Source organism: Rhinichthys klamathensis, unplaced genomic scaffold, assembly GCF_029890125.1.
Source record: "Rhinichthys klamathensis goyatoka isolate OS25496 unplaced genomic scaffold, OSU_Roscu_1.1 h1tg000055l_1, whole genome shotgun sequence".
In the NCBI taxonomy this organism is placed as follows: Eukaryota; Metazoa; Chordata; class Actinopteri; order Cypriniformes; family Leuciscidae; genus Rhinichthys; species Rhinichthys klamathensis.
Genome location: NW_026606600.1, coordinates 918,338 through 935,797, shown reverse-complemented (window position 1 = coordinate 935,797; position 17,460 = coordinate 918,338). Strand labels below are relative to the sequence as shown.

The 17,460-nt window shown below is 39.7% G+C and overlaps 1 protein-coding gene across 2 annotated transcripts in view; it reads left to right on the top strand.

Moving 5' to 3' along the window:
* Positions 1-17,460, top strand: part of plxdc2b (plexin domain containing 2b) — a 94,378-nt gene that overhangs the window by 27,260 nt on the left and 49,658 nt on the right. For both annotated transcript variants that reach the window (XM_056248433.1, XM_056248432.1), the window contains exon 2: positions 10,254-10,453. In XM_056248433.1, coding sequence (XP_056104408.1) covers positions 10,254-10,453 — 200 coding nt within the window. The remainder of the gene's footprint in view (positions 1-10,253; positions 10,454-17,460) is intronic.

The following is a 17,460-nucleotide window of genomic DNA, read 5'->3' as shown; positions in this document are numbered from 1 at the left end:
TATTAGGTATAATAAAGATGAATGGTGCATGCATGGTCATTGATTAGGCAGTGAACACTTGTTAGTCTCTCTCACATAGGCTATAGACGTGTTTGTGTGTATCCTGAGTTCAGATGACCTGTTCCAGCATGCTTTACCTCCTCTGTAATTACACACTCTTATATGTCTGCTTCATATAGTGGCTGGAGAGAGTGAGCCAATCAATCAAACTCCGCTAGACGTCTGTTGCTAGTAGCTAGTCGTCTGCACTGTATAGGTTGGAGTGTTCTGTAATGGTTTGGAACTTTAACATGCCCTGTGAATGGTTTTGAACCCCATAACCCCAAACCTCTTTCTCTCTTTAATACATTTGTAAAACATTAATACTATTGTGTTCTTTTGTTCCAGAGCAGTGACTCAAGATAAATGCATGTGGTCTATTAACTTTTGTTTTTTGCCTTTTTCTTTTTTCTCTCTCCTTCCGACAGCCCTCCTCAGATTAATTAAGAGTAATATATCAGTCATTTTGATCATTTTAGACATGACCGGTGGGAAATTCACATTAGTGGTTTTCTCTCCCCCTTTCTCTCTTTCCTCTCGCTGTCTTTTACACACAAAGACACACATTCTTTCTTCAAATGGATAAAACACACACACACACACACACACACACACACACACACCAGTTCCTCCTTCTTGACTCTCCTTAGAATATGACTATTTGAATTTATATTGATAACATTTAACTATTAATATACATATACATATTCATATTTGTTTCCAAGTGGTTTTAATTTTCATAGTGTTATCAGTTTAAAAAAATAAATATTTGCAGTAAAAAAGTTTTTGTTGCAGCATCTGATTGTATAGCTTGATATTCATTCATTCATTCATGGACATGTTAAGAGTTTAAATGAAAGGCATACCTTCCTCTCAGAAGATAAAGAACGAAAGAAAGAGTGGGAAATGTGGGACTGGATTTAGTCTTTCAGCAAAAAAAGCACAAGAAAGAGATCCTGTCCCTGCTGCGGCGGCTTTTCAAAGCGTGTCACGAGCAGACAGTGATATCCACTCAGCGACAATAAAAGTCAGTGACAGCCGCCTCTCTAAATCCTCATTGACCTGTTATGTATTATTGGCTTTACAGAAGGACTTGGCTCTGAGGATCTTCTCTCACATTGAGGGTTTAAATGAGGAACAGTAGACCATGATGACATGGAAACAAAACTGTTCAGCAAGTTGTGCAGTTTTCCCCCTTTCATTCTCACTTGGGTTGTTTGGCAGTACAGAGAATAGATTAGACTCTCACATGAATGAAGAGATGTGTGCTGAGATTATCAGAGCAACACATATGCACTGCAGGAAAACAAGATTGAGTACTGGGAATATGGTGAAATTGTGTTCAGAAGGTCTTTTTTCATTTTAAATAAGATCAGTAATTAAGTATTGCATTCTTGAGTATTCTGTTTGGCACTAGACAATGTAAATCTGCCCGAGAATGTTTCCTCTTATAGAAGATATATGCAATAAAGTTTTAAAGCAGGAAAACAACATATGTCATCATATATGTGCCAGTTTAGTAATCTCAGACACTCTTTGTAATGTATATGGACACAGGAACAATACAATAACATGAGACATACCCTGGTGATAAAGGAGAATAAAATAACACTGAAATATGAAACATGAGATGGGTCTTTATTAAAATTATGATATTGTGACCTCAATAGACTAGGGACAATGGTTTTCAGACTGACTGACGAAGGCTAAAGTATTTTTAGAGTGCAGACCTTTTTGTTTTGTTTTTTTGGAAGAAGGTAATATTTTTGTTCAGCAAATCCACTAAATTGTTCAGAATTGACAGTGAAGACTTTTATAATATTACATAGATTTCTATTTCAAATAAATGCTGCTCTTTTAAACTTTCTGTTCATCAGAGAATCGTGTATAATGGTTTTTACAAAAATATTAAGCAGCACAACTGTTTTCAAGCATATTTGCATTGTCAGATGAGTTTTTAGTACAACAGGTTCAATCTTTGTCTCAAAGTTAAATATTTTATTACCTTGAATGTGTGTCTTATAAGATAAGGAACTAATTAAATTGTGTGTCTCTGGAACAAGAGCACAAAGCACGTAAATGAGGAAGAGCGTGAGATCAGGCGACAGAAGCTGCTGCATGCTAATCCGAAGTGTTTATATACAGGACAAACCCTGCGACCAATAATGAGTTGTAGACAGAGAATTGACAATTATTCTGGCTAGTTTTAGTTTCTGCTGTCCCTCTTACTGCAGCAGTGCACATAAGTACAGTATATGCATATTTCCCAGAAAGTATTTGTGTATCTAGCGTTCATTATATCTTAAGCATTAGATAAAGATTAGCCATCACTGTATGCAATTTGATGAAATCAATACAAGTTATAATAAGTTGGGTCATCTATAGCAGTTCCGTGACCGTGGAGAGCGAAGGTTCGTTTCTCACTGGATTTGTCATCTATAAAGGTTAAAGAAAAAAATTGGCCGAGGTGCCCCTCACAAAAATGTGGGGAAATTTTGTGAGAGCCCGATATCCAAAATGGCTGCCGTCGGCCAAGCTGGAAATGAACTTTTTAATGGTTTTGCCCACAGTGCTGCATAATACATGGTTTCTGAAACTATTTGGGTCAAGAAATTCATAAATGATGTAGATTTATTTATTTGACCTATTTTTGACCTTCGAATTCAAGATGGCCACCAATTTCTGGCTCTTTAAATGTCAATTTTTTAAAATCGTCATGCCTTAATATTAGGCTCAAATGAAAGCTCTGCTCATACTGAGTTCAGTTATGGGCAGTACAATTACAACATATACAAAGGTCATCAGATGTCTGGGGTGGAACCAATGAAAGCAGGGAGACATAGAAGAATCTTTAGCTTGGAGTTGTTTTTATTTAAAAAAATTTAATGACATTACATTACATTTGGCTGACGCATTTTGAACCAAAGCGAATTACAACATGGTAAACAGTTTAAAGTTTTTTAAAACAATTCTCCCAACAATTCTAGAACAATTTAAAACAATTTAACAATTTAAAACAATTTAACAATTATTGAATTAACTAAAAAGACTCAATCTGAATCTGTTGAATCTCCACACTGACTCCTCATCATCACTGCTACTCTCATCTGAGCAGTCATGAGGTGTGAGCTGCTGGGGCAAGGGGGGGAGGACGTGATGCACTGATCGACACTTTCGTTCACTAGTTCCCTGCCGTGACCAATAGGAGAAGGATGCTCTTGCAGCTGTTCCTTTACAAGTTTCTGTAGTCTGACCTTGCTTCCGGAAATAACAATGAGTTGGTTGAACTCAGTGACACCTGGAAACCTGTCTTCGGGCTTGGGGCAAACATTTGGGCCTTTTGATGTTTTGCCAAATATTTTGTACCAAATATTAAGGTCTGCTTTTCTGATGTATCAAATACTTATGTCATGCAATGAAATGGAAATTACTTAAAAATCATATGTGATTTTCTGGATTTTTGTTTTAGATTCCGTCACTCACAGTTGAAGAGTACCTATGATAAAAATGACAGACTTCTACATGCTTTGTAAGTGGGAAACCTGCAAAATCGGCAGTGTATCAAATACTTGTTCTCCCCACTGTATGTCATTGACAAGGATGATGAGGTATGCGTTGGCGTGGCGTGAGAAGATCATAGCACAGATTTTATCCAAGTAGTCACCCCAGTGGTACTCTGAACCGTCCCGCTTCCGAGACTCACGGTCTTCAGGTGTGGGGGTGGCAACCCGCCAGATCCGCCCCATGTCCACAAGGCTAACGTGGTCTCTTGGTTTCTCACTTACTGAGTCTAGCTTGAAGAGCTCTAACAACTTGCTCTTCACAGTCTTGAGCATTGACCCATCTACATTGTAGAGTGAAAGGCACTCCTGAGTCACTCTCCTGTCAAGGGCTGACTCAAGTTGGATCATTCCTGATCCCTCTGCAAGGTCCACTAGTGCTGCCATTCCCGATCTCTCCATATGGGCAACCTTCATATGAGCACCAGATGGTGTACAGCATTTCTCCAGTGAAATTTTGCCTCTTATTCCTGTGGATGGTTGCAGTGAGAGGCTTGATCTTTGTGAACACTCGCTCTTGCAGGAAGGTTTCAACCTGAGCTTGGCCATCTGGAAGTGCAGTCTTTAGGTCATGCACTAACTCTGGTGAGGCAACCAGGCCAGACTGTAGCAACCTCAGTGTAGGTGAAGAAATGTCAAAGGGCTCAGCTTCAAAATTATTCATGCATGCCAGCAGGTCCTGAACTACCTGCTCATCCTTCTTCATCCTTGCTGCTGCTTATGGCGGCGCTGGCACTTGAGGCTCTGCTTCACAGTAGACTTCACCCTTGCAGCGTTGTTTGCGTTTCTTGTTGTTGAGCAGTTGCTTCTCATTCTGTAGAAGCTGAATCCATCCTTGCTTTTGTTACGTAAAGTAAAACAGTGGATTCAATAGCAAGTAACAGGATGTTTATTAATGACAAGTCAGTTGAAATGTAATGAGTGGTCAGGTTGTGCAAGTGTCCAGGAACAATCGCTCTTGGCAGCGCAGGCACGCCAATGAACAACCCGGTCTCCCGTGGTGGTAAAGGGATGAAGGATGTCCAACACGATATCCGAACAGACTCAGGAACTAGAAGATACTTCCTCCGTGGAAAAAGGCATAGTGATGGGAACTGGAACACAGAATCCAAAGTGCAACACAGGGAACTTGAAGAGAGGCAGGAGAGAAGAAACACACCGGGAAACATCCACAACGATCTGACAAACACAAGACGAAAACTGTGAGTATAAATACACTCACCGGCCACTTTATTAGGTACACCTGTCCAACTGCTCGTTAACACTTAATTTCTAAGCAGCCAATCACATGGCGGCAACTCAGTGCATTTAGGCATGTAGACATGGTCAAGACAATCTCCTGCAGTTCAAACCGAGCATCAGTATGGGGAAGAAAGTTGATTTGAGTGACTTTGAACGTGGCATGATTGTTGGTGCCAGAAGGGCTGGTCTGAGTATTTCAGAAACTGCTAATCTACTGGGATTTTCACGCACAACCATCTCTAGGGTTTACAGAGAATGGTCCGAAAAAGAAAAAACATCCAGTGAGCGGCAGTTCTGTGGGCGGAAATGCCTTGTTGATGCTAGAGGTCAGAGGAGAATGGCCAGACTGGTTCGAGCTGATAGAAGGGCAACAGTGACTGAAATAACCACTCGTTACAACCGAGGTATGCAGCAAAGCATTTGTGAAGCCACAACACGCACAACCTTGAGGCGGATGGGCTACAACAGCAGAAGACTCCACCGGGTACCACTCATCTCCACTACAAATAGGAAAAAGAGGCTACAATTTGCAAGAGCTCACCAAAATTGAACAGTTGAAGACTGGAAAAATGTTGCCTGGTCTGATGAGTCTCGATTTCTGTTGAGACATTCAGATGTTAGAGTCAGAATTTGTCGTAAACAGAATGAGAACATGGAACCATCATGCCTTGTTACCACTGTGCAGGCTGGTGGTGGTGGTGTAATGGTGTGGGGGATGTTTTCCTGGCACACTTTAGGCCCCTTAGTGCCAATTGGGCATCGTTTAAATGCCACGGCCTACCTGAGCATTGTTTCTGACCATGTCCATCCCTTTATGCCCACCATGTACCCATCCTCTGATGGCTACTTCCACCATGTCACAAAGCTCTAATCATTTCAAATTGGTTTCTTGAACATGACAATGAGTTCACTGTACTAAAATGGCCTCCACAGTCACCAGATCTCAACCCAATAGAGCATCTTTGGGATGTGGTGGAACGGGAGATTCGCATCATGGATGTGCAGCCGACAAATCTGCGGCAACTGTGTGATGCCATCATGTCAATATGGACCAAACTCCCTGAGGAATGCTTCCAGCACCTTGTTGAATCTATGCCACGAAGAATTGAGGCAGTTCTGAAGGCAAAAGGGGGTCCAACCCGTTACTAGCATGGGGTACCTAATAAAGTGGCCGGTGAGTGTAGGTGTCGCTGATCAGATGCAGCTGGCGACAACGCCCACCTGCACACACAACAATACAATGCAAGAAAGAGTCAGCGAATTCATGAACCGTGACAGCTTTAGCTTCGAGTTCAGATTCATAGTTGTTTCTATCCAAAGGTCGAGTGGCTGACAGGAGTAAGGTAGCCCAGTCATTGACTGGGTGAAGTGAATGTTGAAGAATACCATTTTCTCAACTGACAGCGAAGAGAGCATTGCCAAATAATCTGCAAACCACCTTCCATAATCATGGTTATCGTATGCCATCAGTCCAGGCAGCATGTTGTATGTTGACAGTAGGTACTCTGTACCATTTCTTGCATGACATGCATCAAGACATTGTACAAGTGGGTCGGTCATCTCCAGGAACGAGACCCAAAAGTCCCCCATGTCTAAAAACAACTCCAAGCTAAAGAATCTCCTCTCCTTGCTTTCATTGGTTCCACCCCAGACATCTGATGACCTATGTGTATGTTGTAATTTTACTGTCCATAACTGAACTCAGTATGAGCAGAGCTTTCATTTGAGCCTAATATTAAGGCTCTATGACGATTTTGAAAAATTGACATTTAAAGAGCCAAAAATTGGCAGCCATCTTGATTTTGAAGGTCAAAAATAGGTCAAATCAATAAATCTACATCATTTATGAATTTCTTGACCCAAATAATCTCAGAAACCATGTATTATGCAGAACTGTGGGCAAAACCATTAAAAAGTTCATTTCCAGCTTGGCCGACGGCAGCCATTTTGGATATCGGGCTCTCACAAAATTTCCCCACATTTTTGTGAGGGGCTGCTATAGATGACCCAACTATAAGGCCTAAACTTATTCTCCCACTCTCCTCTCTCGACCTCCCCTGGTGAAAAAAAAATGCTAAGTATACTTGCAGCCAGACTAATTATCAGTATGCTTCAAGTGTGTTAATGATTAATTAACTTGAAGTGTGCTATTTTGAAACAACTAATTTTGTACTAAGTATATTTTAGTTGTAATTAAATTGTAGTAAAGCATAACTTTAAGTGTATTTAGTGTACTTTTGTGTACTAAATTGGACCAACTTCAAGTATACTTGAAACTTGTCCTTTGTGTTCATCACCTGCCACATTAAGGCACATTTTGACAGGATGTAAGGTGGCTCTTAGCCAGGGTCGGTTTACTTGGCGCCATGACCAAGTACTGCGATGTTTGGCTTTAGCACTGGAAGGCAAGCGTAGTATGACCAATAAGTTGCCGCCTGTTCTAGCAAAACATTACACACAGAAGACAATATTCCTCCGCCCAGGCGAGCAACCACCAAGAAAAGGTGTTAACACCAATTCTCGCCCAGGACAACTGGAAGCTGCTAGGGACTGGAAGATGCTGGCTGATCTTGATCAACGGCTTATTTTTCCACCTGAGATTGCAACCTACGACCAGATATTGTTTTGTGGTCCGGATCAGCACGCATTGTTCAACTGATAGAGTTAACAGTGCCATGGGGGGATGGGGTAGATGAGGCATATGAGAGGAAGAAACTGCGGTATGCTCATCTGGCCACTGAAGCAGAACAGCGAGGATGGAGAGTCCAGGTTTATCCAGTGGAAGTGGGTTGTCGAGGTTTTGTGGCACACTCTACAACCCGGTTCCTCAGAGACATCGGATTCAGTGGCCAAGAGTTGCGTCGCACAGTAAAGAACTTATCTGAAGCAGCAGAAAGGAGCAGCAACTGGCTGTGGTTGAGACGGAAAGATTCTAGCTGGCTGTGTACAGGCCGCCACGCTACGGTTTCGTAGAATTGTTGGAAACTTGAAGAGTCTGTTGGTTTATTTGGATAGGTTGTATAGTATTTACAGTCATTACGTTCCTGTGTATTGCGTGAATGACGGGTGGTTGGGCAGATATTGTGTTTTTGCGGTAGGTGGTATGCCATACGGAACCGTTGTCCACTGAAACTGCATATTAACGCACCAGCTCGACAGCCTTAGTAAAACGGGTTGGCGCGTATGGTTGGGTTGCGGAGAGATTAGGAGATTGTGGTTAGGTCTCAGCAGCAGGAGGGATGTAGAGGTCAGTAAGCTGGGCTGAGTTGAGTGGGGGACGGAGGGGGGTGACTCTGGGACGCCAGAGTCACTGTCGAGCCCTCTTGAGGTGTCGTGGGCTAGTCGACGAAACACTGAGGACGGAAGGTGCCCACTTGAAGACCCTAGAGATGTCCCCTACTCGGCTCAATCCAGACGGTTGTCGTGCTGGTCCACTGGCGAGACCACACTGTAGTTGCAGCCGTCGTGTGTGCTGACGCGCCAAGTACACTGCAGCCGTTAGCGCCGGACAGAAGGGGAGTCACACCACCACGTGGAAAGAAGCGTAAATGGATGGAGAAGCATAGTTTACTGTAAAGCTACGTCTTAGTGTTGCTTATCTTGGCGAAAGCCGAGTACAAATCAGCATGAAGTTTTAACATCTACTCTCGTGTAATGGAAATCATAAGTACATGCCTGTGTAGGGAGGGACTAATTACATGCTTGATTAGTGATATTAAAGTGTACTTTATTTGTGTTACAAGTACATTAAAAATTCATTACGAGTGTCTTCGAAACATACAAGTAATATACCATAAGTGTATTTATATATTTTTTTTATTTAAAAAAAATTATATTTGCCATTTTCACCTTTTACGTAATAGGATAGGACAGTAGCTAGATAAGGAAGGTGGAAGAGAGAGAGGAGGGACAGGATCTGGAAAGGTCCACGAGCCAGGACTTGAACTCGGGTCTCCTTGAAGCACATGTCAGCACACTTGCCTACGAGGCTATGGTGTGATATATTTGAGTAAAAAGTATAGGCTCATTAATACCTTTGGCTTATTCCAAATACTACAAATTGCATACTTTGTCTTCAATAACAAATGTGCAATAAAGCTATAATTTGTACAAAATACTACTGTATACTATAATGTATTTTGAAAGTATACTTTCAATGCATTGTTACAATGATCATTTCCAGCACACAGTTAAAATATACCTAAAATATATTTTTAATAAAGTGCAAATAAATACACTTTTAAAAAATAAACTGAATTTTTTTCACTTCAAGTATATTTTTCTAAAATATATTTTTTAGAAAATATACTAAAGTACAATTATTTTAAAGTGGGTTAAAAGTTGTATTGTGAAAATAGGTAAAAGCATTATGCTAATATAGCCTACTTTTAATACATTTTTTGTTGAATTAAAAAAGGGAATATATTTCAAATACAATAAAGTATACTTTTTTTCCACTAGGGTCAGCTACTAAAAATATTTTGACTGAACTTGAACAGACAACCGCATTGAACTTTGTTTAGATTAGGCTGGTGTTCGCAGGACACAAACCGACATTCCAGGGTGATTCATTGTTCTCTCTTTTTTGTTTCTTCTTTTCTCCTTCTTTTTGTTTAGTCTGCTTAATCACATTATGAAGTGTTTGTAGTGATTCCCATTTTGGCTATTCAGTCGTCCTCAGTTCCAGCATACATACTCCCATAATTTCTCACATCTTTATTTCCAGTGAGAGGACTAGAGAGCAAAGTAAATAGAAGGTTTAATTAAACTCTGATCACATGAGTCCTGATTTGCATAAGAATTTGGCCATGTGTATGTGGTTGTGGGCGAATAAAAGAAAGAGATTAGGCACATAAAGAGTGATATAGAGACCACAGAAGAAGAAAAGCAGACCGGGATGGGCTGAGTCTCTTGGCTCGCAGTTGAAACCGTTTTTTCGCCTTTCAACTTTGACTCTCACAAAAGTCATTTGGTGTAACATTGTAACACCATCCCTCAGTTTAACAATAAACCAAGTGTCAAGAGTACACTGGACCGTCTGCTTTATTACAACTACAGTTAAACAGGCTCATCTGAAACAAAATTGAGCCATTCTCATGGCAGAGTGAGAGAGGGAGAATAAAGAAAAAGTGATGCTTTGTGTATCTGAATAAACCATATAAAAATGCATAAATGTTTATGGGTGATGTTTCAATTATGAGAGCCAGTAGTGAGATAAATGAAGTTTGGATTGGATTTGATTTGATGTAATTGAGCATTGAAACTGATTCTCATGACCTTTGTAAACCTTTGGTAATAATAAGCTTTGACGAGGAATAAATACAGCTTTTTTTCATAAACAAAGCTTTGTGTTATGTAATGTCAAAATGTGCTCATGTTTATACTTTTGGTTGTTGTTTTGTGTTGTTCCAGGAGCTGCTTATTCAATTCTTCAGGGATGGTCACAGGACGATGTTGTCACAGTGGAGCTTCTGAGAAGGAGACGCTGGCTTCTCCTTGAGCCGCTTCCAATGGAAAGTAACAAAGCCAGTCAAGACAGCTTGAAGCCTGAGTCTCAGGATTTGCCTGGAATACTGGCTGATGACGACACAGATAACACCTCCCAAATAATGGTAACCTTTAAACTGTAACATAATATATATTTTCCCTCAACAGACGTACATGCCCAGCCAGTGGTTGTCATACAGTATATCACAACTGTTCAGTGTTTTCCAACACATAATGTTTATTTGAGGTTTCAGACATTCAAATACATTTAAGTACTAGAAAAAAATATTTGTATTTTGTAAAATACAGACTGATGTTGATGGAAGCAGCAATAATAATCCTTTCAAACATCATTTGACTGTGTTTTATAACACACATTGTGTAGGTAACTTTAAAGTTTACTCTATTCTTCTACCTGTTCAACTAACATATATTACCATTAAAAAGGCATTTCAACAACAAAATACATTTACTTATACATATTTGAGAATCAGAATAGCAGATGTTTCATGATATAGTTAAAAAGTTTGTGAATATTTTAAATAAAAAAGAAAAATTAAATAAAATTGATAGATCAATCATACTGCACTATTGTGGCCGCATTGTGTCACTTAAATAGCCTGATGTGGCGCCATTAAAATAATAAGGTGATACATTCAATAATAACAGTGGTCTTAAAGGGTTAGTTCACCATAAAATTAAACTTCTGTCATTAATTACTCACCCTCATGTTGTTCCAAACCCGTAAGACTTTCGTTCATCTTCGGAACACAAATGAAGATATTTTTAATGAAATATGAGAGATTTCTGTCCCTCCATAGACAGTCCACGACTCCACGGAACTACCACTTTGACGCTTCAAAAAGTTCATAAAGAGATCGTAAAACTAATCCATATGAATTGAGCAGTTTAGTCCAAATTTTATGAAGAGACACGGTCGCTTTATTTGATGAACAGATTGAATTTAGGCTTTTATTCACATATATAAACATTCATCAACTCACACATCAGTTCTGATAAATGGAAGCTCAAACATGTTTGCTTGACGTGCGAGAACCAATGAGGATCATTCTCATGTGTTACGCAGCACGTTTGAGCTCCCTCAAGAACCAATGAGGTTTGTTCTCGCGCATCAAGCAAGTACGGTTGAGCTTCTGTTTATGTTCGCTGATCAATGTTTATATGTATTTTCATTTGTGTTCCGAAGATGAATGAAAGTCTTATGGGTTTGGAACGACATGAATGTGAGTAAATGTTGACAGAATTTAAATTTTGGGGTGAACTAACCCTTTAAAAAAACTTAAAATAGAAAAAAAAGGAAATGGTTAATTTTTTATTTTAAATTGTGATAATATTTTACAATATTTCTTAATAATTATTTACATTTGAACTTGTTTTGCAATTTGCACACACTGTTTCTTTAACACTTTCTTTCTCTCTCTCTCTCTCTCTCTCTCTCTCTCTCTCTCTCTCTCTCTCTCTCTCTCTGAGCGGATGCTGTGAGTGAGTGGGCGGAGTTTGCTGTGAGAGTACTGCTGGTGTGAGTGAGGTTGTTTTTTTTTTCCTCTCTTTCTCTTAACTTTCTTACTGTTTCTGGTTAAAAATCTTTTTAAGTGTGAGTTTGCGATTGTTAATATAGGTTGGTAGGTTTTAGGTGGCACGAATTTCGCCGCTATCCGGCGTTTGCTGGGTGGCTATGGCGTCCTCAGAACGCGTGAGTTTGGACCGGTTGTCGCGGAGACACGGTATCAAGCTCGCGCCTGTGAGTAATGTTTCGGTGGAACAATGTGTTTTGGCTGTAGGAGACGTTGTTGGTTGCGATAGCATATTATCTGCTTCTCGCATGAACAGCGCTGTTGTTGTCTTTCTAGACACTGTTGAAAAAGTTAATAGTGTTGTTCAGAATGGCGTTGTTATACAGGATACCTTCACTCCCGTAATGCCGCTGCTTCAACCGGCGAAAAGAGTTATTCTGTCTAATGTTCCCCCGTTCATTAAAGATGAACTCTTGATAGCAGAGCTTTCAAGGCATGGTAAAGTAGTGTCCCAAATGAAAAAGATCCCGTTTGGCTGTAAATCACCGCTACTTAAGCATGTTGTTTGTTTTAGACGTCAGGTTTATATGGTTTTGAAGAAAGATGCAGATGAATTGAATGTGGCTTTTAAATTTAAGGTTGATGGGTTTGATTATGTGGTCTTTGTTACCTCTGATATTATGAAGTGTTTCCGATGTGGAAAAGAGGGACACATTAGAGGTGCATGTACTGAGAAAGTTAATGTTGCTGAAACGGTTGATAATGAGAGGATGGGTGAGATTGCTTCTGCTGGGACCAGTGCTGCTTCTGCTGGGACCAGTGCTGCTTCTGCTGGGACCAGTGTTGCTTCTGCTGGGACCAGTGCTGCTTCTGCTGGGACCAGTGCTGCTTCTGCTGAGGAAGACATGCATGTGGAAAGTACGAGAAGTGAGACTGTTGAGGATGAGGAAGCTGTGGAGATAGGTGCAGACAATGTGGAGAATGAAACTGATGAGTCACAGGAGAATGTATCTGCTGTTGCAGAAAGTATTGAGGCTCAAGAGAGTCTGGGCACTGAGATGCTGAGGGATGAAGAACTTTTTAAAACTCCCACTACTAAAAGGAAAAGAGTAAAGAAAAGTCTGAAGCATAAGAGCACTGGTCAGGTGACTGTAGACTCAGCTAATAGTACTGAATGCAGCTCAGTTGAGGACTCTGAGGTTGAGGCAACAGCTAGCAGAAATGGACAGTACGATGATCAAGGTGTGTACACATTTGGAAAAATAAGATTATTCCTTCAGAGAACAAAGAATATGAAAAACGTCCAGGTTGAGGAGTATTTCCCTGATCGTAAACTATTTATAGATTCAGTTGCAATGACAATGAGGGGTGACAGTGAGGAGCATTTCACTGTTCAAGAAATGTTCAGGTTGAAGAAATTTGTGTCTAAATTGAAACTAAAACAAAAAATTGAGGATGGTTTTGAAACGACATAATTCATTTTGTTATTTTAAGTTATTGTTTGCTTTGTATCTCTTGATAACACACTATTTAATGAGTACGATAAGGATAGGTACTCTGAATTTGAATGGTGCAAGAGATATAAAGAAAAGAGCAGTACTTTTTGAGTTAATCAGACAAAAGAGCTTGGATGTTATGATGGTTCAAGAAACGCACAGTGATAATTTAAATGAAATCGATTGGAAAAAGGAGTGGGATGGGGAAGTAGTGCTTTCTCATATGAGTTCAGTCAGAGGAGGGGTGGCTGTACTTTTTGCCAAAAAATTCCTGCCTATTTCTTATGAATTGAAACATGTAATACCAGGTAGACTCATGCTGTTAAAAGCAAAATTTGAAAGATTCAATTTTGTTTTTTTGAATATATACGCTCCAACTATTGGGGCTGAAAGAGTGTATTTTTTTAACAATGTCAACAGTATTTTGCAGGATTATATTTCTGATGATTACTTGTTTTTTGGGGGAGATTTTAACTGCACAGAAAATTATGTATTGGACAGAAACCATGTAGAACCACATGCTGCTTCAGCTCGTGTGATATGCGAGTTAGTTGAGACTCACGGTTTATGTGACATATGGCGGGGGGTTAATAATGATGTCAGACAGTATACATGGGCACATGCAAGGGGAAATGTTATATCTCTGGCTAGAATTGATAGGTTTTATTGTTATAAGCATCATCTTAATATTGTTAAAAAATGTGTAATTGCTCCAGTAGGTTTTTCGGATCACTGTTTAGTTACATGTCAAGTATTTATAGCAAATATTAAGACCAGAAGTGCATATTGGCATTTCAACACATCTTTGCTGAATGATAAGAATTTTAGAGATGTTTTTTGCTTTTTTTGGGACAATTTTAGGATGAGAAAAGATGAGTTTGAAGATCTGCGTCAGTGGTGGGATATTGGGAAGGTTAAAATAATGATGCTTTGTAAGCAATACACTTTCAATGTTACCAGGGATATAACACTATCTATGAAAAAGTTAGAAACTGAAATAGTTGAATTGCAGGATTTGGCTGATGCTACCAAAGAACAAAGATATTTGGAGACTCTTAAATCCAAAAAATCTTTTCTTTTAAATCTATTGGGAGTTAGGGCGCAAGGAGCATTGGTTCGATCACGCTTTTTAAACCTTTCACAAATGGATGCCCCATCTAAGTTCTTTTTCAGTCTTGAGAGAAAGAATGGTCAGAGTCGTTGCATTCACTGTTTGTGCTCTGAAGATGGGCGTGAGCTAACAGAACCCTCGGAGATAAGAAAGAGGGCCGTACGGTTCTATACTGGGCTGTACAGCAGCGAGTATGTTGAGGATGATGAGTTGTCTGCTCACTTCTACGAAGGTCTACCCAGTGTTTCAGAGAGCTCAAAAGTGGAGCTGAAGCGGCCACTGTGTGAGCAGGAGGTGTTCACTGCTCTGAAAGCGATGGAGGGGGGTAAAGCCCCTGGCATGGATGGGCTCCCTGTGGAGTTTTACAGAGAGTTCTGGGCAGTTTTGGGTAATGACCTGTTGGCTGTTCTCAATGAGAGCTTAACTGAGGGGTTGTTGCCTTTAAGCTGCAGAAGAGCGGTGATTACCTTGTTACCTAAAAAAGGTAATCTACAAGATATAAAGAACTGGAGACCAGTGAGTTTGCTATGCTCTGACCTGAAAATATTCTCTAAAGCTCTGGCTAATAGGCTGAAAAAGGTGATGGGGGAAGTCATCCATATTGACCAGACTTATTGTATTCCCGGACGATCTATTTTTGATAATGTTTGCCTCATACGGGACATTTTAAATATTTGCAATTTTTCTGGTGCTGATTTGGGTCTTGTTTCTATCGATCAAGAAAAGGCGTTTGACAGAGTCGAGCACAGATATCTTTGGAAAACTTTAAATGCTTTTAATTTTGGATTGGAGTTTATTAATATGATTAAAGTTATGTACCAGGACATTGAAAGTGTTTTGAAAATCAATGGTGGTTTGAGTGCCCCTTTTAAGGTTTTTAGGGGCATTAGACAGGGTTGTGCATTATCGGGAATGTTATATTCTTTGGCTATTGAGCCTTTGTTGAATAAATTACGCTCAAAAATTGAAGGTTTTTCTTTGTACAATGGTAATATATTTCAAGTTTCAGCTTATGCTGATGATGTTATAATCATGGTTAATGGGCAGCGAGATATTAACCAAATGGAGGGTATTATAAGAGACTTTGGAATTATCTCAGCTGCTAAAGTTAACTGGGAAAAGAGCGGGGCATTGGCTATAGGAAAATGGGAGCAGGGCCTACCAGTTTTACCTGATAGAATAACCTGGAAAAAGGGAGGTCTCAAGTATTTGGGAGTTTATCTTGGAGATGCAATTACACAACAAAAGAATTGGGATGGGGTAGTAGAGAAGATGGTAGGTAGATTGGCTAAATGGAAGTGGATTCATTCACAATTATCTTTTAGGGGAAGAGTGTTAATAGTGAACAATTTGGTAGCTTCGATACTCTGGCATAAACTGTTTTGTGTGGATCCACCCATAGGGTTATTATCTCAGCTGCAAAGAATTTTTGTGGATTTCTTTTGGGATCGATTGCACTGGATTCCACAAAGTGTATTGTTTCTTCCTAAAGATGAAGGTGGACAAGGTTTGGTCCATTTGCCAAGCAGAATGGCAACATTTCGTTTACAATTCATTCAGAGGTTTTTAACAGGCCCCGATGATTTGGTGTGGAGGAGCTTGACCAAGGTCATCCTACAAAAGGTGGAGGGACTTGGACTTGATGTTGGCCTCCTTTTTATGGATTACAGGAAGTTGAACCTGAATAACTTATCTCCTTTTTATTGTGGACTTTTTAAAATGTGGGGACTCTTCACTCTCAAGAGAATGGACAATTCAGACTCTTTATTTTGGCTGTTGGAGGAGCCCTTAGTCAAAGGGGCTCGTCTAGATGTAACGGATGAGGTACCAGGCCTCTCTCAGAAGTTGTGTGCCTCTGGAACTGTGAAGCTGAGGCAAATCGTCAGTGTGGCTGGCCCTGACTTAAGCAATGTTGTAGCAGTAGCTCTGATGCTGGGGCAAAGGTCAATTCGCCACACAGGAACAATAGTAGAAAAGTGGAGGAAGAAGCTCACGGATGGGGAAAATACGCTACTTAAGGATTTTGGGAAGGGTTTGGAGGTTCCTGATGAAGAAGATCCTGTTCCAAAAATTAGAATTACTCCGGACTTGAAGGATATGTCAGGTCCTTTACTAGACCTTCACGGGCTGAAAGACTTGGATTTGGATATAGTAGAGGGCAAAGTTCTTTATCAGTGTTGTGTAAAAGTTTTTAATAGAGTTGCTTTAAATGGGAGAGTTGATACAGTCTGGAAGGAAAAGCTTGGGATGGGTGAAAAAATTAAACCATTTTGGAGAGTGTTTTATAAACCACCATTGATTAAGAAATCTGGAGATTTACAATGGAGAATTTTACACGGTTCTGTGGCAGTTAATGCATTTATTTCTGTTATTAATCCAAGTGTTAATGATAAGTGTGTGTTTTGTGGTCTTAGGGAAACAGTGTTTCATTGTTTTTTAGAATGTGTAAGACTTAAATCGCTTTTTGTTTTATTGAGTCAAGTGTTTTCAAAATTTGGAGAGAAGTTCACGCATAATGCTTTTATTTTGGGGGCAGGGTATAGTCAAAAGCAAAAAGTAAAATGGCAGCTAATCAACTATGTGATTGGTCAAGCAAAGCTTGCAATCTATATAAGCAGGAAAAATAGAATAGAGAATAGACTTGGCCAAGAGATTATGTGTCTATTTAAAGCCTATGTTAAGTCTAGAATTGTTGTTGACTTTAAGTATTATAAATTAATGAATGAAATGACAGCATTTGAAACGCAGTGGTGTTATAAAAATATTTTCTGTGCTGTGATGGAAGGGGATCTATCTTTTTCTTTATTTTTTAATTGAGGTGTATAGTGTATGATTGTTTTTGGAATTGATTGTATGGAATAAAATTGTTTTTTTAAAAATCAAAAAATCTCTCTCTCTCTCTCTCTCTCTCTCTCTCTCTCTCTCTCTCTCTCTCTCTCTCTCTCTCTCTCTCTCTCTCTCTCTCTCTCTCTCTCTCTCTCTCTCTCTCA